The 24,705-nt window shown below is 49.8% G+C and overlaps 1 protein-coding gene across 10 annotated transcripts in view; it reads right to left on the reverse strand.

Moving 5' to 3' along the window:
• The window catches only part of MRAS (muscle RAS oncogene homolog), a 67,318-nt gene that overhangs the window by 38,266 nt on the left and 4,347 nt on the right, over positions 1-24,705 (reverse strand). For 6 of the 10 annotated variants that reach the window (XM_004003306.5, XM_004003305.5, XM_060405695.1 and 3 more), the window contains one exon: positions 1,146-1,356. In XM_004003306.5, coding sequence (XP_004003355.1) covers positions 1,146-1,338 — 193 coding nt within the window. In that variant the 5' untranslated portion in view covers positions 1,339-1,356. Of the gene's footprint in view, positions 1-1,145; positions 1,357-2,716; positions 2,775-24,705 lie in introns of all 10 variants that reach the window. The other 4 variants (XM_042236553.1, XM_060405704.1, XM_060405705.1 and 1 more) reach the window with 1 other exon arrangement.

Here is a 24,705-nt window from a genome sequence, read left to right on the forward strand (position 1 = left end):
AAAGATTAACTTTGTCCCATATCACACCACATACAAAAACTAATTCAGATCATAGACCTAAAGGTAATACCTAAAATGATTAAATTTCTAAAAGAAAACATAGGAGAAAACCTTTGTGACCTTGGGTTAGGAAAAGATATCTCAGACACAACACCAGAAGCACAATCCATAGAAGAACAAACTGATAAACTGAACTTCATCAAAATTAAAAACTCTTGTCTTTGAAAGACACTGTTAAGAGAACAAAAAACAAACCAAAGACTAGAAAAATATTTGCAATTCACATATCTGATAGAGGACTTGTATCCTGGTGGTTTTCAAAGCTCGCCTCATAGTATAACACTCTATGGTTAATGGTCTTTGCTTCAATACTCAGAACAGTACAAAGTAAGGATCAGTATCACCATCACCTGAAGGGCTTGTTAAAATACGGGTTGCTGGGCCCCAACCTCAGAATTTCTGAATCAGCTGGGCCTGAGGGTTTTCATTTCTGCTAAATTCCCTGCTGGTAAACTGCTACTCCAGACCAACATAGACTAAACTAGAAACACAATGTCAAAAGCAAGATTTCCCAGCCTGTCCTAGGGGCAGTTACCAAACACACTATGCTTATTAAGAAAAAGGTTGGTTTACTACTTTTTAATTAGTTAGTGCTCAGTTGTGTCCAACTCTTTGCAGCCCCATACACGGTAGCCTTCCAGGCTCCTCTGTCCATGGGATTTCCCAGGCAAGAATACTGGAGTGGGTTGCCATTTCCTACTTCAGGGGACCTTCCTGACCCAGGGATCAAACCCGGGTCTCTTGCATCTCATGCATTGGCGGATGGATTCTTTACCACTAGCACCACCTGGAAACTTCTTAATCAGCTAGCGATAGCAATAAATATTAATCAGAGCTTCTGATCAGACAGATATAACAACCATGACATCACTGAGTCGGCATGATTCTAAGCCTTGCCTCTTTGTTGAATACATATTTTGGTTTCTACAAAGCTGTTCAGAATTCACACTGGAAAACACACACAGTCTTACACCAACCACCCCATAACGGCAACATGGAAGAAAACAGCACACCCAGCTGAAGACTGTCAACTTTCCCTAAACCTGTACTAATGCCCCATCCCCATGCAGGCCTGTCAATCTTACCGTCCAAGATGGCCCACTGATTGTCAATCTCTGTATGTTTCAGGTAGGAGTCTTCGATGGTGGGGTCGTAGTCAGGCACAAAGATCTTCTGGAAAAACTGGATGGTGAGGGCGCTCTTGCCCACACCCCCATCTCCCACCACCACCAGCTTGTACGTGGGGAGGTTGTCGCTGGGGACTGCACTCGTTGCCATGTTGCTGGTTGGTCAGACCTGGGGAGGCAAGACATATGGAATGAGGCAGGGGGCTTCCTCCTCTTTGACTTAGGGGAAAATATTCACAGGGTTTCCTTTTTTCTTCTAAAGTAACAAATACTCCCAATTGTACAAATGAAGACCTGCAAAAGAAAAGTACCAACCCTGATCCCTCACCCAGAGACTATTACTGTTAAAATTATTTATTCAGTCATTTACTGGAAACCAACTATGTGCCAGGCCTGGCCCTGGGGACCTAATACTAGCAGACGGCATGGAGTCTTTAACCAGCCAAAGGCCATGTCAAACAAGCTATACCACCACTGAATTCTGCACTATGTTCCTGTACAGCTAAACACATGGGCATTGGTCTGAGCAGGGAGGGCATAGAGGTTCACCTTTCACATCGAGTCTGGTCATTGGATTGAAGGGCTGAGAAGGATGGGAGGTTTTCTGAGCTCAATGGAAAGAGGAGCACAAGAGCTTAGCACACCTGAACTCAGAGTCCTGAGCCCCTTCTGACTCTCAGAATTCAGTGATCCTGGTTCCAGTCTCTGTTTCAACTTGCCTTTGATCATGCAGAAAGTCATGTGAGAATCTCATGACATCTGGTCAACCCATCTTTTAGTTGGGGAGGAAGAAGAGGGGGATCAGAGACAAGTTTTATGTTGATGGTATGGAGTCCAGAGAAGGCAGTGGTTCTTAGCCAGGGGCAAAATGCAATGCCTGGAGATATATTTAGATGCCAAAACCAAGTGAGTGCTACTAGCGTCCCATCAGCAGAGGTCAGGGATGCTGCTAAACATCCTATAGTGCCCAGGAGACTCCCCCTCCCAGCACATAATTATCCATCCTAAAATGTCCAGAGTGTCAAGGTGACTAGGCAGGGGCTGGAAACATGGGACTAAGATTCCAAAAAACAATTGAGCCTGAATAGCTCAGGACTGGCTGTGCAGAGGAGACAGAGAGACACGAAGAGCGGTCTTTGGAAACTGTATCACAAAGTGACAAGGAGGAGAGGTGGGCAGGGAGCATGGAAGGAGCACTCAGGAAAACAGGAGGGAAACTAGGACCTGTCACAGTAAAGGAGGCCCAGAGTTTCCAGAAGGAGGAGGGTGACAGCACCAAGGCTAAACACTGGTGGGGGAAACAGGAGGAGAGTCACCTAAGGAAGAATTGGGGGGTGTTGCCAGAGACCCAAGCTGCTCACTGCAGATGCTGCTGGAGGGAAGCGCAAACCACCTGCGGTGGGCCATTCCCGAGTAGCTTCAGGGCTGGTAGAAGGGTGGGGGGTGGCATGCCAGGAGGCAATGCACCGCTGTCCTGTTTGCATCTCTGCTGCTTGGGAATGCCACCAATTGAGCCACAGTTTCCTTACCTAATAGATTAAAGGGCTGAGTTTTCACAGTTGTTCTTAGCTCCAAGAGTCCTCCATTCTAGATTTCAACAGAAAGGGTGTTAGACACAAATGTGGATCATGAGGCCACCCTGATTTGCATGGGGGTATGGGCAATTGTGCAGTTACTGAAGCTTGATGTTGACATTTAGGATTTCCCTGCAGTGGCGGGGAAGTAGGCAGTTTTATACATTGCGGGTGAGAGTATAAATCTGTCCAAACTGGGCTGAGAGTACACTTGCATAAATATGTCAAAATTTAAAATGGGCATATCCTCTTTTAAAGCTATACCACATGTGAGAATGCAGTCCAAGGAAGTAATCAGACAAGCGTACAAAGATGTTAAGAACAGGGGTGAAAATGGAAATAACTTAAATACTGGGTAGAGGGGTGAAGAGTTAAAAGTTTATCCAACAATGAAGTACTAGATAGCCATTGAAAAAGGATGCTATTGACTAGCCTAGAGAAGGTTTACAACATCTATTTTTTTAAAAAAGCTGCAAAACAGCAAGTGCATATGACTACATTTCCACAGAGTTACCCACCTATGAATCTACATGTCTGTGTGCTTCCAGGCACAGAGAGGATTGGCAGGTAGCTGTCTCTAAGGCAGATTTGGGGCCCTTTTTCAATTTTCTACAATAAGCATGTATTCTATTTGTGTATTAGAAAAGCCAGACAGTATTATGAATGTTCAGGCCACCTGGAAATGTGTGATTCCCTGTCCTTTTGAGTGGGAATTTAAGCTCCCCTGGTGCAAGGATAAAAGGACCAGGTGCCAGCTAAGCCCCAGCATCTGGCTCCCTCATCCCCCCAAAAGGTGAGGATAATGGTGGGGATAAGCTACGGCCTCAATGCACTGAGCTCTCCCACATGACAAAGCTGGTGGTCCCAAAGGGCGAGAGGCGTGTTGAGGGAGACAGAAATGGGGGCCGGGGAGGGTACGGGCCGCTCTGTCTTCTCTGCTTCTCGGGGGTCAGGGCAGTCTGATGTCAGCTCCTCACTGCCTCTCCTTAACCACTGACCTAGCCTGAGGAGGGTGGTGACAGATGGGCCAGAGTGAATGTGTCTGCCTGTGAGAGGCTGTTTTTAAAGCTCCCTTCCAAGGAGATATAAACGACTATGCATAAAATAAATAAGCTCCCAGGATATAATGTATAGCATAGGGAATATAGTTAATATTTCACAATAACTTTGAATGGAATATAATCGATAAAAATTTTGAATTACTATGTTGTACACTACAACTAATATAATATTATACATCAACTATACCTCAATTAAAAAAAAAAATGAAAGCTATCTTCCCTTCTCGCTGGCAGCAACGTGAATAAAAAATACTAAGCGGGTGGAAAGGTATCAGGAAGGAAAATAGTTTCTCTTGATTTTCTTCTCAAAATAAAACAAGAAATACATCATAAATATGATAGAGGACATGAATCCAACCTTTGAGGCGGCGCTCAAACCACCCACAGCAGAATCACCTGGGGACCTGAAAAAATTGCCCTCTGCCTGCAAGTGAGGCAGCTGGCAGGAAGCAGATGAGGCTGATTTCCTTTCACAGTGCCCTGCACTCAGGGGTTGAGCCCAAGAGATCACAGGGCGGGGGGCAATTCAGAGCTCCCTCCAAACTCAGACTCAATGGAGCAGGGTTAAAATGCATGGTTAACATAAACACTGGACTGGTCCCTCATAGGGGAAAACCCTTCAGCACTTCCCATAGCAGATGGGGATTCATTGGACATTCATGGCTGACCTCTCACACTGCTCTCTCCCAAGCGACTGTGTTTTCCAGTGTACCCTGAAGTCATGCGGTGCCCTTTGCCCACCCCACCCCCACTGGGGCCCAGGGGAAAGAGCCCAGGCCCAGGAATCACCTCCCATGGGCGGTGCCCCCTCCAACACATGTCCCGCAGCTCCTGGTGCAGAGGCCCCACTACTCGTAGAGGACTTAAAGTCCTCTACACTTACTGCACGTAACAGGGGAGGGCTGCATCTCATCCTTTCATCACCTGGCCTGGCACAGCATCAGCAAGGACAGTTGTTAGCTAGAGGTACCAGGGCCCATCAATGGCTTTTACAAAAAAGTTTATTTATTTGGCTGCACCAGGTCTTAGTTGCGGCATGTGGGATCTTAGTGCCCTGACTAGGGATCGAACCCGGGGCCCCTGCACTGGGAGCAAGGAGTCTTGGCCACTGGACCACCAGGGAAGTCCAAACAACCATTAGACGACCTATCACACAGTGCCAGCCTCTCCACACAGAGGGCTCAGAGGTGGCTCACTCAGCCACAGGTTGGGACTGTCTCCCTCCCCTCCCAAGCGCGACTGGTCACACAGATAAGACGCTCCTGGAACCAACTGTAAGCCTAGGAGGAAAAGAAGGTTTGCAAGGGTGTGATTGGAGTCCAGAAAACTCCCCAGTCCATAAGGTCTCTTGAGCAGAACCTCCCCTGAAATAATCCCTGACTCAAAGGATGTCTTTGTAAACAGGGAAGGCAGTCAAAATGCCAAGGGGCGTGTACCACCCTCCTACAAAGTCGGCTGATCTCACGTGGTGTGGAGAAAGGTTTTTGAAAGTCACCACAGGGTAAAAGGTTGGTTGGTGGTTAAGTAGCAAACTGCTTCCATTTACAACATCCCTCTCCTCTCCGGCCTATTCAACTAGACAGTATCTTCGACATCACTCTAGAACACTGGTTCTTCACCATTTGGGGGTCATAGATGGCCCCTCGGAGGTGGGAGGGTGAAATAAGGTGGGTCTGGGGCTGCCTTTAAAGTCTCCCCACTGATTTTCCATACCTGATACTCTCCCAACCCACCAGCTGAGTGACCTTGGGCGAGTTAACCTTTCGCAGCCTCAGTTTTTATTAATACTTGTAGGATGGGGTTGGCTAGAGAACCATCTTTTGCAGGATTGCTCTAAGCATGAAATTAAAATGTATGAGAGGAGCCCAGCTTAGAGAAGGTGCTCAGATGTCTGTTCTCTTGCCTTGTTTACTTTGCTCCCAGAAGACAGTCCCACAGACTCCCTCCCTCCACTCTTGGGGCTCAGCAATTCCCAGCCTCCTCCCCCGCCCCCATCAGAGGCCCCACTGCCACCTCAGCTGCCTTGCAGTCGGATTAAATAGGCTTGTGTGGCAACGTCACCCGTCATTTAGAACATTGTTTCCATGGGAAATGGCTCTGAGGTTCCAGGCAGCCCACTCCACTCAGAAACCAACTTTTGGAACAGCAGCCACCGGGCAGAGGAGGCGGCTGAATGCTGGCTGCCATGGCAACCACCGCTCCCAGCGCCCCTCCCAGTGCACAGGCAACCCAAATTCTACCTCATATTGGAAACTTCTTCCTAAAAGGCAGTATCACTGTCTGGATGATTTTAGTGACGTGTATATGAAAACTTCAGGCATCTTTCAGCTGAGAAATAAGCTTTTCTGGTGGCTGTCTTTTGCTCCTTTTCTCTCCCCAGAATTAGCACCGTTCTGCATGGGTTGAAGTTATTTCCTGAATGGCAGATTCACCTCCCCAGCAACTGGGGAGCTCCATGTGGACAACAGCCATGTCTCCTCAATCCTTTGTTACTCATGCAGCCAGGCAGGGATGTATACCCCTTAGAGTGTATTTGACTACCCAGCCCGCCCTCCCTTGGATCAAGAAGCAGGGCAAGACACCGGCTCTTCTGATAGGGGCAGCGTCGTGGCCCTAGGAGGTGTGTGTGTGTGTGTGTGTGTGTGTGTGTGTGTGTGGGTGGGGTGGGCTTAGGTGGACACAGGACCCCTGAATAACCTTTCCACTCAGCAATTTTCAAAGTGTGCTTGGAAGTGGGGGGTGGTTCCTGACACCTCCTGGGAAGTCTTGGGCAAAGACTCTGTTCTTGGGAGAAGGGGGAATTGGAGGGGTGTGTCAGTCATAGCCTTGGACTCTTCAGCCAGGCAGCTTGAATTCCACTCAGTGTCTCTAATATGGACTGCCTGTGTGACCGGGAGCAAGTTTCTTAATTTCCGGGAGCCTCAGTTTCCCCATCTATAAAGTAGAACAGAACCCTCGAGAATGTGTAATTACAGTCCCAGTGGAAAAAAAACTGGGGGTGGGGGTCCCCGAGTAAGGGCATATTTGCACTGATGTGGCAAGTAGCCGGGCCCCTGGGCTCCCTCCAGTGTGGTAGGCCCCAGTGATCTGGACCTTGCCCACCCCGTCCTGAAGGCGCCCGTACCGCAGAGGGCTGCTGGAGGACCCAACATAGTAACGAATGCCTAGGACAGCGGTGGGCCCCAGCAGCCCCTCAGAACAGCAGTGCCCAGTGGCTATTATCCCTCACCAAATCTGCCCCCTCCTCCCTAAGTTCCCAGTTTCTAGGGCTTCTACAGAGCTTATTTCCCCAAAGAATAGTCCAGAACACTGCCCATTTTTCCAAGTGGACACATGGTAAAAGAAGACTTTGGCCGCAGACCCTGTCAAGGGGCTCACTGGGCTTCCTGGCCTCTCCATGCACCCCACCCCACCAGCACCACTTCCAAAGTAGAGTCATGTACTCCTGGCCAGAATAAGAGGCGCCCAGGAGAAGCCTCACAGCAGTAACAACCCCCGCCATTTAGAGGGCATCGACTGGGTATGGATCAGACACCAAAGGTCAGGCTTGGGGCCATCATGCCACACTGCCTAGAATTCTTCTGGTTATTTTTGCAGCATCACAGTACATTTCTTGGACTGTCTTTGTGATTCATAACCCAAAGGGCACTCTTCATCCTCCCTGACCACAAGAACCGTGGCAGTGGTCATCCCAGAGCCTCCCCCAAAGATGCCACCAACTAATTGAAGGTTTCGTTTCAGTGCTTTTTGCTTCTCTGTTTCTAGACTAATCATTTTAAAGATCCCTTCCTCAACTGATCAGTTGAACGGCAAGTTGTCTGGTAAATAAAGCTGGAAGAGGGAGACACATCCATTATTAATGCAGCTCTTGGGAGAGTGAATGGACTGTCATTCACATTGAGTTGGAATCAGCCTGGGGAAGTTAATCTCATCTCTGTGATGTCTGGGTGTGCCCAGTGCAGGGGGATGAGGACACACTGCGGAGGAGGACCCAACCCATGTGGAGGAAACAGCTCTGCATTCCAGGAGCTGCCCTTCCCTTCTGCACAATTCCCAGAAACGGGCAGCTTCCCCGGGGGCTGCTGATTTGCAGGCAGTGCATAAATGATGTGCAGACCCGCCAGGAGTCTAGGCCACTTGGCATCCCTAAGGCTCCATTCTCACCTCGAGGAGACTTTGCTCCACCCTTCGTCTCCCACCTTGGCTATTCCCAGGCCAGCACTGTCACTGCATCACTCAGGCCCTCCAGGAAGCTACTGGTGCACTCAGCTCACTTAATCATGAAGACTTAACCACTTATGGCTGATTTATGTTGATATACGGCAGAAACTGACACTATAATATTGTATAGAAATTCTCTTCCAATTAAAAGTAAACAAGTTAGGATTAAAAAAAAGATGACCACCAACCCAACTGTGTGTGTTATTTTATGCTGGACAGGACCTTAAATATTATCAGGTCTAGATGGTGAGTCTATGGCATGGGTGCCCCTCCTTCCCAGAGCCAAGGCAGATATCGAAGTCCATTGTGCTCCTCCTCCCTGCTCAGTCTTACAGCCCTTTTCAATGCAGCGCCCTTGGCAGCCAGAACCAGACAACTGGTCCAGAGATGAAACTTGTTTGCCATCCCAGATGGAACCCAGTCGTGTTTGACTCTTTGTGACCCCATGGACCGTAGCCTGCCAGGCTCCTCTGTCCATGGAATTCTCCAGGCCAGAATACTGAAGTGGGTAGCTGTTTCCTTCTTCAGGGGATCTTCCCGACCCAGGGATCGCACCCAGGTTCTCACATTGCAGGCAGATTCTTTACTGTCCAAGCCACCAGGGAAGCCGCACTACTCTTCAGGTTCCCTCCAAAACATCCCATGGACTGGCCATCCTGTTCCATGGGAGGGGCTCAGGACCTTTAGGGGGAGCCTGCCTGGCTATCTCTGGAGAATTCTGCTAATGGATCAGCCCCTGCTTTTCTACCCCATCGAATACAAGTTCCTCTGCCAGGATCACACCTGGACTGCAGCAGCAGAGCAGAAATACCAGACCAGAAGTCCAGAGACCCAGGCAAAAGCCACTGCTTGAAGTAAGTCAGGTGAGGAAAACAATGCCCTTGACCTTCCTCATGAACCCCAAGTACGATGTGCTTCCTTATATCACAGCATTAACACTTGGGCCTTACTTGCTAGTCTGTGGGTGCCTCCTGACTGAGCCTGAGAGCTTAGCCATTTACAACCAGCACTATGAGTCCCAGAGTAGGTGTGTGGGAACGACCTGTTGTAATGACTATAACAGTGGCCCTATTAAAAATAACAGGAACACTTAACTAATGTAAGCGATGTGTCTGAGACTTTTGGAAGAGTTTACTAAATTAACTTATTTAATTCTCATAACAACCCTATGAGGTATAACTTAATTGTCCCCATTTTACAGTTGAAGAAACTGAGACACCAAGAAGTAAAATAACATTTCTCTCTCTCTCTCTCTCTTTTTTTGCCATGCCCCGTGGCTTGTGGGATCTTAGTTCCCTGACTGGGGACTGAACCTGGGGCCCTCAGCAATGAGAATGTAGAGTCCTAACCACTGGACTATCAGGAAATTCCCAAACTTCTTTTAGGTCATCAGCTAGAAAGCAACAGTGACAGGGTCTGAAACCACGCATTATGGCTCCAGAGCCTGTGGCCAGCCCAGGCTAGGCATCCTCTCATGATAGGCAGGATATTGCAGGGACAGAGTCAGGCCAGGCCAGAGAGAAAAGATCCAGAAGCGCTGGGAAGAGGTCAGCAGGGAGCCGGGGAGGTGTTAGTCAGGGCGACCTCCATGACTAGACTGCTGCCCCCAGAGGAGCAGCTGAGCCCGTCTGCACCCAAGAGTCATCAGGGCAAATGCTAGTCTCTGGGAACAGACAAGCCATCCCCCCCGCCGTCCCCTATCCTGCCTGTGACCAAGCAGGACACAGGGCTGGTACTGACAGGTACTCCTGTTTTGAGGATCAGAGAGGAAGCTGAGGGATCAAGTGGCTGCTCAGTGTCGTGGGAGCAGGGCTCTGAGACCTCATTTTCTAGCACCCTGGTTGGGACCCTCTCCACTGTGCTTGTCCCTGCCTCAGTCCATCCTCTTGTGGTCTTACACACCGGTTGCTCCTTGCCCAGCTTGGGGCTGCACCTCACTTAAAACCCCTCACCAAGGAGCCTGAGCTAGGAATCACACATTTGCAAACTTTGACAAGTTACATTCTGTACCTTGGTTTTCTCTTCTGTAAAAGCGGAGACGGCAGCGTTTGACTTGTGGGGCTCTGGCTCACAGACAGTGTTCAATAAACATCAGGTAGTTACCATCATTTCTCTGCCACAATGCCAAAAATTGATGCCTTCAAACTGTGGTGCTGGAGGAGACTCCTGAAAGTCCCTTGGACAGTAAGGAGATCAAACCAATCAATCTTAAGGGAGATTAACCCTGGATATTCACTGGAAGGACTGACGCTACAGCTCCAGTATTCTGGTCATCTGATGAGAACAGACGACTCATTGGAAAAGTCCCTGATGCTGGGGAAGATTGAGGGCAGAAGGAGAACGGGGCGTCAGAGGATGAGATGGCTGGATGATTCAATGAATGTGAACTTGGACAAACTCCGGGAGATGGTGATGGAGAGGGAGGCCTGGTGTGCTACAGTCTATGGGGTTGCAATGAGTCACCCACGGCTGGGCTATTGAACAACAACAAAGTTACCATCATCAGCATCCTTCAAAATTCATCCGAAGTCCCTCCTCCTGCAGGAAGCCCTCCTGCCTCCCCAGAGTCCTTCCTGAGCTCATGCCCTGCTAACCAGCTGGTTCCACAGATAACGACTCATGAGAATTCAGCCCCTCGCCAGTCCCTCCTTGGGGCACTCTCACACCCATCTGCCAGCTGGTCTCAACACCCCATTCTCCTTGTTGGGCGGAGGGGGCAGTCTCCTGTAGCGATGCTGTAAGACATCAAGCCCCCACATGCTGCTGACCCAACAATGGAGATTTAAGCTCCTCAAAGACATTTCCCCAAATATTCAGGAGATGCTTGTTCACTGAAGAGACCACAGCAAATATCAAATTACTGGGAACTCAGCATGAGACACAGTTTCTCCCTCTTTAAATCCAGAGGTGCTCTCCATCATAAAACGTAGCCCTGCTCTGGGTTACTACTGGCTTGGCAGATTTATCCTTGGAAAGAAAAACCTATTAGGGACACACGACAAGAGAAAGGGCCCAGAGGAGAATGAGCCAGGAGTAAAGTTGACAGACCACCAGTGCACACAGAGGCTCAGATCCGGGAGGCATGCACGTCCAGTCAGTGCTCCCAGAGCCTGAGATGGATAAGCCCCCACCCCTGGCCTCAGGGTTCAAGGGGTGTGCAGGGGGAGGGGCAGACAGAGGGTTACAATACAAGAGGCTAATGAGTAGGCACACAGGGAGAGCAGGAGGGCACCATGCCCAGCCTGTGGGCACTGCAGAAGGCTTCCTGGTAGAAGCAATGCCAAAATGGGGTCTTGTAGGCCAAGTAAGTATCAGCTAAGGTGAGTGATGGAGACAAGCACATCCTAGGTGAGGACCAGAAGGTGCAAAGGAGTAAAGCACAGAGGTGTGAAAAACCAAGCAGGTGCCAAGTTCTGCAAACAACACACTGTGACTGGACTGCTGGATGTGTCCCGTGTGCCACGGCGGTAGGGTTGGGGAGGGGTGGGAAGGCGGCAGTGAGGAGCACCTGCTGCTCCCTGACAACCTGGAATGTTGGTCTTTGTATCTTGAGCACTAAGCACAGAATCTGGCACGTGGTGGCTGCCCATGAGCACTGAATGGTGAATGAACAAGTGCAGGGCTGTGGGGCGAGGCAGGGGGAGCACAGGGGGCCGGGAGGCCCTGGGTGGGACTCTCCCCTCCCCTCAGGGTGCCATGTAGGCTCTCTGGAAGGCTGCCCAGTCTGGTGGGCCCACAGCCCTTTCTGATGACCACAGCGATGTTCACCCAGCAGAAAAGCCCAGTGGAGACTGGATAAGTTGTGTGAGAACTAAGGGCTCCAGAGGCTCCGAGGAGAGGGGAGGCAGATGGATGGGGCTGCAGGGTCAGGTGGGAGCAGGAAGGTCACATAGGCAGAGCTGACATGGCCACAAAGGTCTCAAGGCAGAGCTGCAAGGGGTGGCATTTGGTCTCCCCACTTGGCAGCCAGGAGCAGCGTCAGGGATACCAAGGCATGTGCCCCTGGGCACAGCTGGAAGAGGGCCAAGCTGGGATTTGGCACCAAGACTGACAACTAAAAACTAAAATTCTGCCCCACTCCCCACCCAGCTACACTAGGGGAGGGTGGTCTGAGAGGCTCTCAGGACCAAGGGATTAACGAGGGCTTCAGGGTCTCAGGTCCTCACTGCCCTTCAGAACCACATGCTCTGTTAGCACCCCTGGGTCACGGGGTGCTGCCATCGGCCACTTGGCCCTCACAGACCCACGTCCTCATGGGTTGGGGTCCCACCAACCCCCTGCCCCTTCTGTCCCCACATCCCACCGCCACAGGGAGGGCGGAGCTGAACCCAGTTCAGGGGTGAGGGCCAGGGCTGCCGCCCTACCTCACGAGGCAGAGAGGAATTTAAATTCTTATTCTCAGGGACCTCCTTGGTGGCCCAGTAGTTAAGAATCCAACATGCAATGCAGGAGACGTGGGTTCGATCCTTGGTCAGGTAACTGAGATCCCACATGCCGTGGAGTAACTAAGCCCTCAAACTACAAGTGAGTCCATGTTCTGCGATGAAAGATCCTGCATTGTAGAACTAAGACCCAATGCAGCCAAAGAAAGAAAGAAATACTTGTTGTTGTTGTCCTTATTCTCAGTCCTGGAGGCCTCTCCGTTTCCCTCAGTTCAGTTCAGTTCAGTTCAGTCGCTCAGTTGTGTCCGACTCTGCGACCCCATGAATCGCAGCACGTCAGGCCTCCCTGTCCATCACCAACTCCCAGAGTTCACTCAGACTCACGCCCATTGAGTCAGTGATGCCTGCTGCTGCTGCTGCTGCTGCTAAGTCGTTTCAGTCGTGTCTGACTCTGTGTGACCCCATAGACGGCAGCCCTCTAGGCTCCTCTGTCCCTAGGATTCTCCAGGGGACAATATTCTCCAGGCAAGAATACTGGAATGGGTTGCCATAGTGCAGGGCAGTTCCACCAACAGCTGAGGAGGAGAGTTTCTCAACCTTAGAGAGGCATCTGTGTGCACATTGGGAAAGTCAGGCTGGGTGTCACCCCACTGCAGAGGGCTGACTTCTGGGCTCCCAAAGTGAGGCCCTCAGACTCCCCAAAGCCTGGCAGGTTGCTCCCATTCTGATTCAGCTGCCCTCTCAGGCCACGCCTGGAGCAAGGGCTCCTGTGAGCCCCCCTCATCTTCACATCTCCTCCTGGGCTGCCCTGGCTCAACCCCCACAGGCCCCGTCTCCCACCCTCTGCCCTGGCCCTCTGTCCTCTGCCTCCCCCATCTGCTCCAACATCCCTTTACCTTGCTTGAATCCCAGGCCAAGGCCTGGTGGCACGTTCCCCTCAGTGGCTGGCTCTGCCTTGTCGCCTGGGACCCCTCCACCAGTGCTAGCCTCCCCAACTCCAGCGCTGTCCCCCACCGACTCCAGTGCTGTCATCCCTCACCTAATCCCGGGCACAGTGCTCCTGGAAAACCCACCATGGGAGCTGGAAGCTCCTCCCACAGGCCCACCTGAACTGCCCCAGCATCTGCGTCCTTAGGGACAGAGGCGGTGCCAACCTGTCAGGGGGTCTGCAAATGAATGCTATCTGCCTGCACTGCCTTTTTACCTTCCCCGCCTGTGAAAACATTCCCTCTGAGGAACAGCCGCCCTGTCCCCCAGCCTCCCAAAGCCACCCCTTCCTCCCCGGCCTCTCTCACTCCCCAGGTCACCTTCCACTGAGCCACCTTGCCTGTGACGACCTGGAGTGCTGGCCAGATGGCAGCCAGAGGGCTTTGCGGCCACTATTCCATTAGACTCATCACGGCCACCTCACTGACAGGGCTCTGTCCAGCCCCTGAGGTCCCCGAGGTTGTCTAGGCCACGCATCTCCATCTGCAAGTGACCACGAGCCCCCTTCTCGGCTGCACGGCCACACTCACTCTTCTCCCTTCAAATCAACGAGCCAGGAGTTGTTTTATTATCACATCTCCCCCGCTAGAGTGGGGCTGGGGAGCTATAGGCTGGACCTCATATTCCTTATCTCAAGGTCACTATCTTTCTCTTGAGTGGGGTGTGTGCTCACCAGGGCACAACTTCACAGGCTGTCCCTCAGGGATGACCCAGCCTAGAGCTGCTGCCTCCCAGAACCCAGGGCCTCCCACCAGCCCAGGAGGCAAGTGGCCCAGGAGAAGGGCAGGCATGGTGACAGCAAAGGGAAGGCCTGGGTGCAGGGAGCAGGCCTCCCTTTGTGTCAACAGCCCCTTGCCATTGACATGGATGCTCCTTGTCAGGGGTGAATTGTTAAACTCCACCCTCCCACATCCTGGCTGACCCACCATCTGAACTGCTTTATCCCACAGTAGCAGAAAGAGGAGCTCGGGAGACAAATGGATACCCCAAACTCACATGTAGGCAGAGGCGAGGTGGATAAATGGGAGAAGGGGACAGAGACAGGCAAGGGCGAGCAGTGGGGCCTGGGGTAAACAGGAGACCTCTGGCAGCCTTCACCAGCTGACGGTCACGACAGGGGCATGTCTGCAACGGGGTTACCAGAGAGTCCAAATTTTTTAAGAGTAGCCACATATCTGAATTTTTATGTGAAACTAATTTTTTTTAAATGTTGGCTTCCCAGGTGGTGCTAGTGGTAAAGAACCCACCTCCTAATGCAGGAGATGTAAGAGAGTGATGAGGATTTGATTACTATCCACTCCAGTACTATTGCCTAGAAAATCCCATGGACAGAGGAGCCTGGTAGGCTATAGTCCATGGGGTCACAAGGAGTTGGACACGACTGAGTGACTTCACTTACTCACTTACTTACTTACTTCAGGAAGATCCCTGGGAGGAGGAAATAGCAACCCACTCCAGTATCTGGCCTGGAGAATCTCATGGACAGAGTAGCCTGGCAGGCTACAGTCCAAAGGGTTGCAAAGAGCTAGACAATGACTGAAGTGACTTAGCACACATGCACCAATTAAAAAGTTGTAAGACCAACAAATCACCCTCCTGGGGGACCCCAGACCATAAAGGCACCTGCTGCTACCCTGGCCACCCTGAGCATGCCAGCACTGAGTGGTGTGGCCACTCCAAGGCAGATAACCTTTTGCACAGCCTTGGCCTGGCCTGGCTTTTGGCCTTGACTTTGGTGTGAGGTTAAAGGAAGGGCTTCCTTGGTAGTTCAGCTGGTTAAGAATCCACCCGCAATGCAGGAGATTCTAGTTCTATTCCTGGATGGGGAAGACTCCCTGGAGAAGGGACAGGCTACCCATACCAGTATTCTTGGGCTTCCCTGGTGGCTCAGATGGTAAAGAATATGCCTTCAATGAGGGAGACCTGGGTCCGACCCCTGGGTTGTGAAGACCCCCTGAAGGAGTACATGGCAACCCACTCCAGTATTCTTGGCTGCAGAATTCCCATAGACAGAGGACCCTGGTGGGGGCTACAGGTCATGGGGTTGCAAAGAGTTGGATAGGACTGAGTGACTAAGCACAGATTAAAGGAAGTGACCTTCACACCAAAGAGCAGCAGTAGGGGGTGGGTGCTCAGCTCAGAGACTCTCCAGTCTGGCCATCTTTAGCTGGGAAGGGCAGGGGGCGGGGGGTGCACGCAACCACCCCAAATCCTGGCACAGCCTGAGGAGGAGGAGGGCAGAGAGGCACATTCAAAATTGACTATTGCTTTGATTTCTTTCCATCATGTACATAAAAAATGTTAAACACCATAAATGAAAAATGTGAAAAATTTTATGTTCAACCAAAAATGAGAAAGAAACAGGATTGAGGCCCATCCCTGAGGTGAGGAGAGGCAATCCAACCCCCACTCTAGATGAGTGAGCACACTGTAGAGAAAAGGGCTGGAGCAAAACAAAGGGGAGACTTTCTGAACGCGAGGCGGGCATGGCAATGAGCGCCCTGGGGAGGTGGCATGGGGGTGGCGTTCCTGGGCAAAGGGAAAGGCCAGGGAGGCAGGACGGGGGGAGGGTCCAGTTCCCTGAGTCTGAAGGCCTAAACTTGGCTGGAGGTGAGGAAGGCGGACTTCTCAAGGACCCTGCCAAACTCTGGAAGGGCAGGAGACCACTTTTCAATCTCTTTCCCCAGACCTAAAGAGCAGCTGCATCTTCCCTGCCCTCCTGGCCTGGCTGGACCGCAAGCCCGGGATGGACAGAGAGCAAACGGCAGAGTGGGCAGGCCCGCTCAGTTCCCAAGCAGCAGGGGCCACCTAGAAGCCTCCATTGGCTGGGGGCGCTGGCTGCCTACCTCTCTTTCTTCTAATATGCACTTTTATAGAAGGTTGTGAATCAAAGCATCTGCCCCCTTGGCTACGTGTGTAAACTTGGCTGGTGCAAACTCAATTCAGTTGGGTCTGACTCTTTGTGACCCTATGAACTGGAGCCCGCCAGGTTCCTCTGTCCATGGGATCCTCCAGGCAAGAATACTGGAGTGCGCTGTCATTTCCTTCTCCAGGGGATTTTCCCAGCCCAGGGATCAAACCCACATCTCTTATGCCTCCTGCCCTGGCAGGTGGTTCTTTACCACTAGGAAGCCCTGCTTCATGTGTGACCTTAGGCAAATCGCTCCACCCATGAGCGCCTTAGCCTTCTCACCTGTTAACAACAGTATCCACCTCACAGGGTTGTTCTGAGGATGGAATGAGCCAATATGCGTGAGTGCTTAGAACAGCACCTGGCACGTGAGGTGTTTGTTTATTACTGTCGTCGTCATCATCGTTGTCATCACTGTATTGTGGGAACTCTCGCCAGGGTCTCCTCCACAGAATTGCGCAGAAGGGTGCCTGGGGCATTCAGGGCTGCCCTCCAGGCTGCCCTGAAGCACTCAGGATGGGGCTGGAGGGGAACGAAGGGGCTTCCTTTGGACCACCTCCTTCAGCCTGCAAGCAGCGAGACCTCGGCCACCCAGTGGGATGCAAGACCATCGCTCCTGCTGCGAGTGCAAGCCAGGGCTCAACAAGGAAGCACATTTTACTCCTGATGACCCAAGGAATGACCACGACCCGTGGGTGGCTTATTCTGGGGTGCAGAGAAAGGCAGAAACCACAACGCCTCATCCCAGCCGACAAGGACGAGCACAGGAGGTAAAGCTGGAGGCAGAGCAGGTGTTAGAGACACGGGAGTGAGTCCGATGGGCCCGGTTTGGAATCCTGGCTGTGCCACCTACTAGCTGTGTGACCCTTGACAAATTAATGTATAAATCTCTCTGTACAAAACTATCACTGTTGGATGGGTAGCAGTAACCAGATGGAGCAGAAGCAGGCTGAGTCCTGTGGCCAGGGCTGTTCATCACGTCCTGACCAAGTGCCAAGCACTCACCTACCTTTTCTGACCAGCACCTCAGACAAGCTGAGGTCACTGCTCTGCCTCCCAAGAGACCCGGTTGTCTGTCTTGTCAGCACTCTGCATGCTGCACTCATGGCTTAATTGTTTATGATGCAGTGTGTATCCCCATTAGACTGTCAGTTCCAGGAGGACAGGGCCCATGCTCCGTTTTATCCTCCATTGTATCTCTGGAGCCCAGCACACATGTTACACTGAGAAGATGCTCAATAAATATATTGACCTACCTCAGTTCTAATCCTCACAGCTACTAATAGTTAGAACAGTTAGAACAGTGCACACTGTTCTAACACAAAGAAAAAAAGATTAACATTTGTGTTTGCTCTGGTCATTGGGAAAGAAAGCCTGGCGGAAGACTTTGACCGGGTTCAGAACAGTGATGACAACAATCCCACAGCTCCTGCTGTGGTTCTGCAGAAGGTCACGGTGTAGGTCTGGGGTGCAGGTGCACACCTCTTGCTCAAACAAGCTCTTTAACGGCTCTTTTCACAAGTAAAAGGGTAGGATCCCAGCCTAGTCTCCATGTCATCATTTCTCTGTAGTCAAGAATAATGGCACGGAAATGCAAAAGACCCCGATTAGCCACAGCAATCTTGAGAAAGAAGAATGGAGCTGGAGGAATCAACAGTCCTGATTTCAGTCCATACTGCAAAGCTACAGTCATCGAGACAGTACGATATTGGCACAAAAACAGAAATAGAGACCAAGGGAATACAACAGAAAGCCCAGAGATAAACCCACACGCCGATGGGCACCTTATCTTTGACAGAGGAGGTAAGACTACACAATGGAGAAAAGATAACTGGGCAAATTGGGACCGCCATGTGTAAAAGAATGAAATTAGAACACTTCCTAACACCATACACAAAGATAAACTCAAAATGGATTAAAAACCTAAATGCTAAAACCAGAAACTATAAAACTCTTAGAGGAAAACGTAGGCAGAAACTTTTTGACATAAATCACAGAAAGATCCTCTATGATCCACCTCCTAGAGTAATGGAAATAAAAATAAAAACAAACAAATGGGACCTAATTAAACTTAAAAGCTTTTGAACAGCAAAGGAAACTATAAACAAGATGAAAAGACAACCCTTAGAATGGGAGAAAATAATTACAAATGAAGCAGCTGGCAAAGGATTAATCTCTGAAATATACAAGCAGTTCATGCAGCTCAACATCAGAGAAACAAACAACCCAATCAAAAAAAGGGCAGAAGACCTAAACAGACATTTCTCTAAAGAAGACATCCAGATGGCCAGTAAACATGTGAGAAAATACACAACATCACTCATCATTAGACCAATGTAAATCAAAACTATAACTAGGTATCACCTCATACCTGTCACCATGGCGATCACCAAAAAAATCTACCAGCAATAAATGCTCGAGAGGATGTGGAGAAAAGGAAACCCTCTGGCACTGGTGGTGGGAATGTAAATTGATACAGCCACTATGGAGAACAGTACGGAGATTTCTTAGGAGTTTTATTCTTAGAAATAAAACTACCATATGACCTAGCAATCCCACTACTGGGCATATACCCATAACTGAAAAAGATACATGTAACCCAGTGTTCATTGCAGCACTATTTATAATAGCTAGAACATGGACGCAACCTAGATGTCCATCAACAGATGAATGGATAAAGAAGCTGTGGTCTATATATACAATGGAATATTACACAGCCATAAAAACGAACAAATTTTTTTAAAAAAGAAACAAATTTGAGTCAGTTCTAGCGAGGTGGATGAACCTAGAGCCTGTTATACAGAGTGAAGTCTGTCAGAAGGAGAAAAACAAATATCATTTATTAATGCATATATATGGAATCTAGAAAAATGGTACTGATGAACCTATTTCTCAGACATAGAAAACAGACTTATGGACACAACAAGGCAAGGAGAGAGTGGGAAGAATTGAGAGAGTAGCATTGAAACATATACATTACCATGTGTAAAACTGATGCTTTTAAACTGTGGTGCTGGAGAAACTCTTGAGAGTCCCTTGGACTGCAAGGAGATGAAACCAGTCAGTCCTAAAGGAAATCAACCTGAATATTCATTGGAAGGACTGATGCTGAAGCTGAAGCTCCAATACTTTGGCCACCTGATGTGAAGAACTGACTCATTGGGAAAGAGCCTGATGCTGGGAAAGATGGAAGGCAGGAGGAGAAGGGGATGACAGAGGATGAGATGGTTGGATGGCATCACTGCCTTGATGGACATGAGTTTGAGCAAGCTGTGGGAGTCGGTGAAGGACAGGAAAGCCTGGCGTGCTGTAGTCCATGGGGTCACAAAGCGTGGGGGAAGAGGTCTGGCGCTGTTTTAACTTCTGCTCCATTTTGAGCGATGGGCCCTTTCTCATAGGCCCTCGGTGACAGCCTGTTACACACAACAGCCTTGGCACGGTGGGGCTTAGGGAGTGAGAAAGTCACACCTAGGGCACCCATGCAAAGTGTGGCGGCTGACTCTGGAGCCCAGATGGCCAGCGGGCCTGGTCCCCGCCCTGCAATCCCCAGAAATACTGCAGATGGGAAGTCCATCAATGAACGGGTAATCTTCAAAGAAAAATAAATGATACTCTCAGAGAGCTTCCACAGGGAGAAAATCTTTGTGGAAAACGAAAAACAATTGGGGAGAGCATCTCCCCACTTCCACATCTGTGGGATGAGAGCTTGCCCAGCCTAACTGGATTAAACAAGAAACGAGGGCGGTGTGGCCAGGACATGTAAGTCGCAGCAGCCCCGTCCCTCTAACAGACATGGCAAAGGAGGGCCAAGCAGGTGGGGACTTGCCCAAGGTCACACAGAGGACAGGGAGGGGGGAGAGAGTCAGCAGGGGGGCCTGTGGCCCAGGACCCTCCCCACTCTCCTGTGGGTCCTCTGAGGACAGGAGTGAGGACTGAGGGGCCCTGAGCCCCCCTGAGGCCAGTTGCTGGTGGCCCCAGACCCTGCCTGGGCCCTCTCCTTCCTTCCACACAGGGGCTCTCCCACCCTCCACCCAGCTCTTCTATCCACACACACCAGCCCCAAGTAGGAAAAAAGCCCCCGTTAAGTGCTTATGAGAATGGTTATTTTGTGGAAGCGCCAAGTGACCTGCTCCTGCTCTCTCTTTTCTATCCCTCTAGCCGCCCTCAATTTGAGCCCAGAAGTAAAACAAAGGCTTTGTTTCTTTATTTTGATTTCCTCTTTAAAATCTCAAACATGCAGGAAACACCCACCCAGCCCCAGATAAGCGGAAAGGAGCCCCGTGGGCGGGCAGGGCGGGGGTCACCGTGTCTTAGCACCCCAGGAGCACCAGCAGGGCAAGGAGGTGGTGGTGCGGGGAGCACGGGGCGGGGGGGGGGGGGGCTGACTTCCTCTTCTAGAAGAGAATGGGTGTGAGTGAGCCTGTGTGTGGAGCCTAGGCCTTCCTGACTCTGACGCCAGGGGAATCTCAACCTGAGAAATGCGGGTTGGGAGGGACCACTCAGAAGACATATCTCATAGAAGTTATTTTTTTTTTAACATATGCCCCCAAGGCTTTGGGACAGTGGTTCCACCCTTTTCCATCATCTCCGGTTACAATAAAGCAGGCATTGAAAGAACATGATGGATGCTATTTTGGGCTGCCAAGCCTCCTTGTGAGAGAATGGTACTCCTCAAAAGAGATGTGTTTGCCTCTGCCTCTCCCTTGGGACCTCCATTCCCAGTAAAATTAAAATACAAAGGAGTGAGTTTGGGGTCATCTAAAAGGTGGAATTTTCAAGGTGTGTTAAAAGTTCTAACAGCTAAAAAAGAAGAAAAAACAGAACTGAATTAAAACAAATTTTGTTGGGGAGGAAAGAAGCTGTCCCCAGGTCCCCCCAGAATGTTCAGCTCTAAGAGGAAGATGGGTCTCCCTAGCTCCAGCACATCTTCAGCTATCTCCACACAGCACCACATGCTTACAAACACTTTTACTTTTAATCTGGGTAGTTAGGATTCAAGCGACATCCTAACATAGAGTATGTGTAGCAGATTCTTTGAAAACAATTTTTTTTTAAAACTTACGGTTTCTGCCATACATCAACATGAATCAGCCATAGATATATATATGACTCTCCCTCTTGAACCTCCCTCCCTCCTCCCACCCCATCCCATTCCTCTAGGTTGTCACAGAGCACAAGTGTGAGTTACCTGCATCATACAGCAAATTCCCAATGGCTATCTATTTTACATATGGTCATATATATGTCTCCATGCTACTCTTTCCCTTCTCTTCCCCCCACTGGGTCTACAAGTCTGTTTTCTATATCTGAGTCTCCATTGCTGCCCTGCAAACAGGTTCATCAGTACCATCTTTTTAGAGTCTACATATATGCATTAACATATGATATTTGTTTTTCTCTTTCTGACTTACTTCTTAGGCTCTAACTTCATCCACCTCATTCATTAGAACTGACTCAAAGGCATTCCTTTTTATGGCTGAGTAACAAATGGCAACCCACTTCAGTGTTCTTGCCTGGAGAATCCCAGGGACGGGGGAGCCTGGTGGGCTGCCATCTACGGGGTCGCACAGAGTCGGACACGACTGAAGTGACTTAGCAACATACCCTGAGAAGACCATAACTGAAAAAGATGCATGTATCCCAACGTTCATTGTAGCAGTTTTTACAATAGCTAGAACATGGAAGCAACCCAGAGGGCCATCAACAGATGAATAGATAAATTTGTGGTACATATATATAATGAAATATTACTTAGCAGATTCTTTTTAAACCAAAACTTTTCTTTAAAAAGTAGGCCATCAACAGAATATGTATGTGTATTCTCGCATAAACAAATAGTTATCAGGTTTAGAACAGACTTAACTGCCTTTATTGGCACAGCCTCTGACTATTTCTATTGCAACAGAAACCCCAACAAAGCAGATCCTTCTGAGGTCTTTGGGGTCCTAGCCTTTGCCAGCTTCTGCAGCATCTCCATCGAGTCAAGGGAAAGGATGTAGACAGTGGGATCCTTTGTTGGCAACTCAGGGACAGAAAACATTTCAACTCATTCTCACCACTTAGTAAAGAAAACCTGGGGACCACCTCAGGCCCCTGTGTTCTATCACAAAACTAATTGAAATCTCTGTCCCCAACGGTGACTCCTTGAAAAGCCAATCTGCTTGGGGAATGCAAGGCTTTTCCAGAAGGTTTTTAAATCTTTCCTGCACAGCTTTACAAGTGGTGCTTTGCTAACTGTCTTAACTCAAGCCTAAACTACATGCAAATAGGCCATGTCAGGTTCCAGCTCAGTCAGCCGGGGTAGAAGAAGGAGCCTGCAGAGTTGGGTGAGAAACCATCTCCTGTTGTCATGGAGAGCTGCCCCCTCTGCAGCTGGAATGCTTGGCAGAGAGGAGGACCCAGGACCAGGCACATGGGAGCCTTGTTTCCAGGAGAGGGAGAGCTGGCAAGGCTGCGGTGGTGGTGTTCAGTTGCTCATTCATATCTGACTCTTCGTGACCCCATGAACTGGAACACGCCAGGCTTCCTGTCCTTCACTATCTCCCTGAGTTTGCTCAAACTCATGTCCGCTGAAACTGTGATGCCATCCAATCATCTCATCCTCTGTTGCCCCCTTCTCCTCCTGCCTTCAATCTTTCCCAGCATCAGGCTCTTTTCCCAAGGCCATGTCAGGGTACCATATCAGACTCCACCTTCCTTCCTTCAAAGCAGTCCTGCACTTTAGAACATAAAATGCTCAAGGTTTTGAAGATGAGCAGCTTAACAAACTGTCATCTAATTAGAAAAAGAAAATTGTTTTTTTTCCTCTCTTTTCCAAATATTTACATTTACTATCTGAATCACAGTTTGGTTTGGGCAGCTGTGACTAAATGATGAGCCACAGTCTGGCCTGAAACCACGATGGTCAAGGCAGGTGTGTATGTGGGTGGAGGAACTTTTTGAAAGAGGTTAAATCCCAAGATGCACACTTATCTCTCCTCAGTGTGAGTTCAGGCAGCAAAAAGATCTACTGACAACCTCGATGGAGAACCAGGTGGTTATTCATTGAATTTGCTGGGGATGTGGAGCTAAGAGCGCCAAGACATGGAAACTTGGGAGTGGGGCTCTGAAAGTCAGTCGGAAGCTGAGGGCAGGCCCAGCCAGCCAGGTCTCCGGAGCAGGGACATGCTGAAGCCCTGCCAGCGTGGAAGGGATCAAGGGCAGACAAAAGGGTCCCATCTGCTCAACTAGGGTAATGGATACATGGTGTTTGTTATATATCATCCTTTGTATTTTTATATCTTTGAAAATTACAAAATATGTCAAGTGCGCAAATGATGCAGGGCTTCCTGGTTGACCAGAGGATTAATGGAAATTAGGGGAAAACTGCCACCATCTAGGGCCCCTCTGCCTCTCTTGTCAACCAGCCGCACACGCACCTCCACGGTTGCTGTCGCTTCACAGCATCCCTGTGTGTGAACTGCTCTGTCCCCTCTCCCCATGAGGCCTCTACTCCACTCCAGCACTGACTATATCTGGCCAGACCCCCATGAGCCATGCCCCACAAGCACTGAGAGAGAAGGGGGGCGTCATCAGAATGACCAAAGTCATCTATCAGTTCTGGGAGCAGCACTGTGTTACAGGTGGAGCATGCCCTCCAGGACCAAACAGACCTTGGTGAGACTCCTTCCAGGCTCTGCTCCTCTCAGCTCATGGCCATGGGGGTGACTACCACCCTGAGTTGCTGTTTGCACATCTGTAAAGGGCCAACAGCAAAACCGTTGTGAGGCTTAGAGATGGCCAGTGCAGAGCCTCTAGTCCAGTCCAGCCCGGAGGGAGGGTGGACATCCAGAGAGACTATCTCCAAGCCACGTTATCTGAGGAGCAGTTGCAGAATGCAAGGCCGCTCGTGCTGGAGAAAAGCTTGACTGTCAAGGTTCATGAGGCACAGATCCAGTGGGATAGATTAAGGTGAGAAAGGAAAGAACTTTGCAAGGATGAGTGAATCCCCAATGGGTAAACTGATTTGAGGGGCAGCAACCTCCCTGCCTCTAGAAGGGCCCAGCTAAGATCTGCTCCTCAAAGGCTGCACAAATTTTCCCAGCCTCTACTCAAGAGCCCATTTGGGCCAAAATGTCTACTACTGAACTGTTACTGGCTTAATCTTTACCTTAAAAATCAGCATAGTTTTTAACTTAAAATCCTTACTTAGCCTTAATCTGAGCAAAACAGCCATTAAAAAAATAGGTTTGATGTCATACCTTTATTTTTAAAATATACATAAATAAGTATGTATGTAACTATTAAAATATGTCCTGCCTAAAAACCATTTACCTCACCACTATGAGAAATATGCTCTCCTAGATCTGAATTGAGACTAAATATGCTCCAGGGGCCCCTTCC

This window comes from Ovis aries, chromosome 1 (genome assembly GCF_016772045.2).
Source record: "Ovis aries strain OAR_USU_Benz2616 breed Rambouillet chromosome 1, ARS-UI_Ramb_v3.0, whole genome shotgun sequence".
Taxonomy (NCBI): Eukaryota; Metazoa; Chordata; class Mammalia; order Artiodactyla; family Bovidae; genus Ovis; species Ovis aries.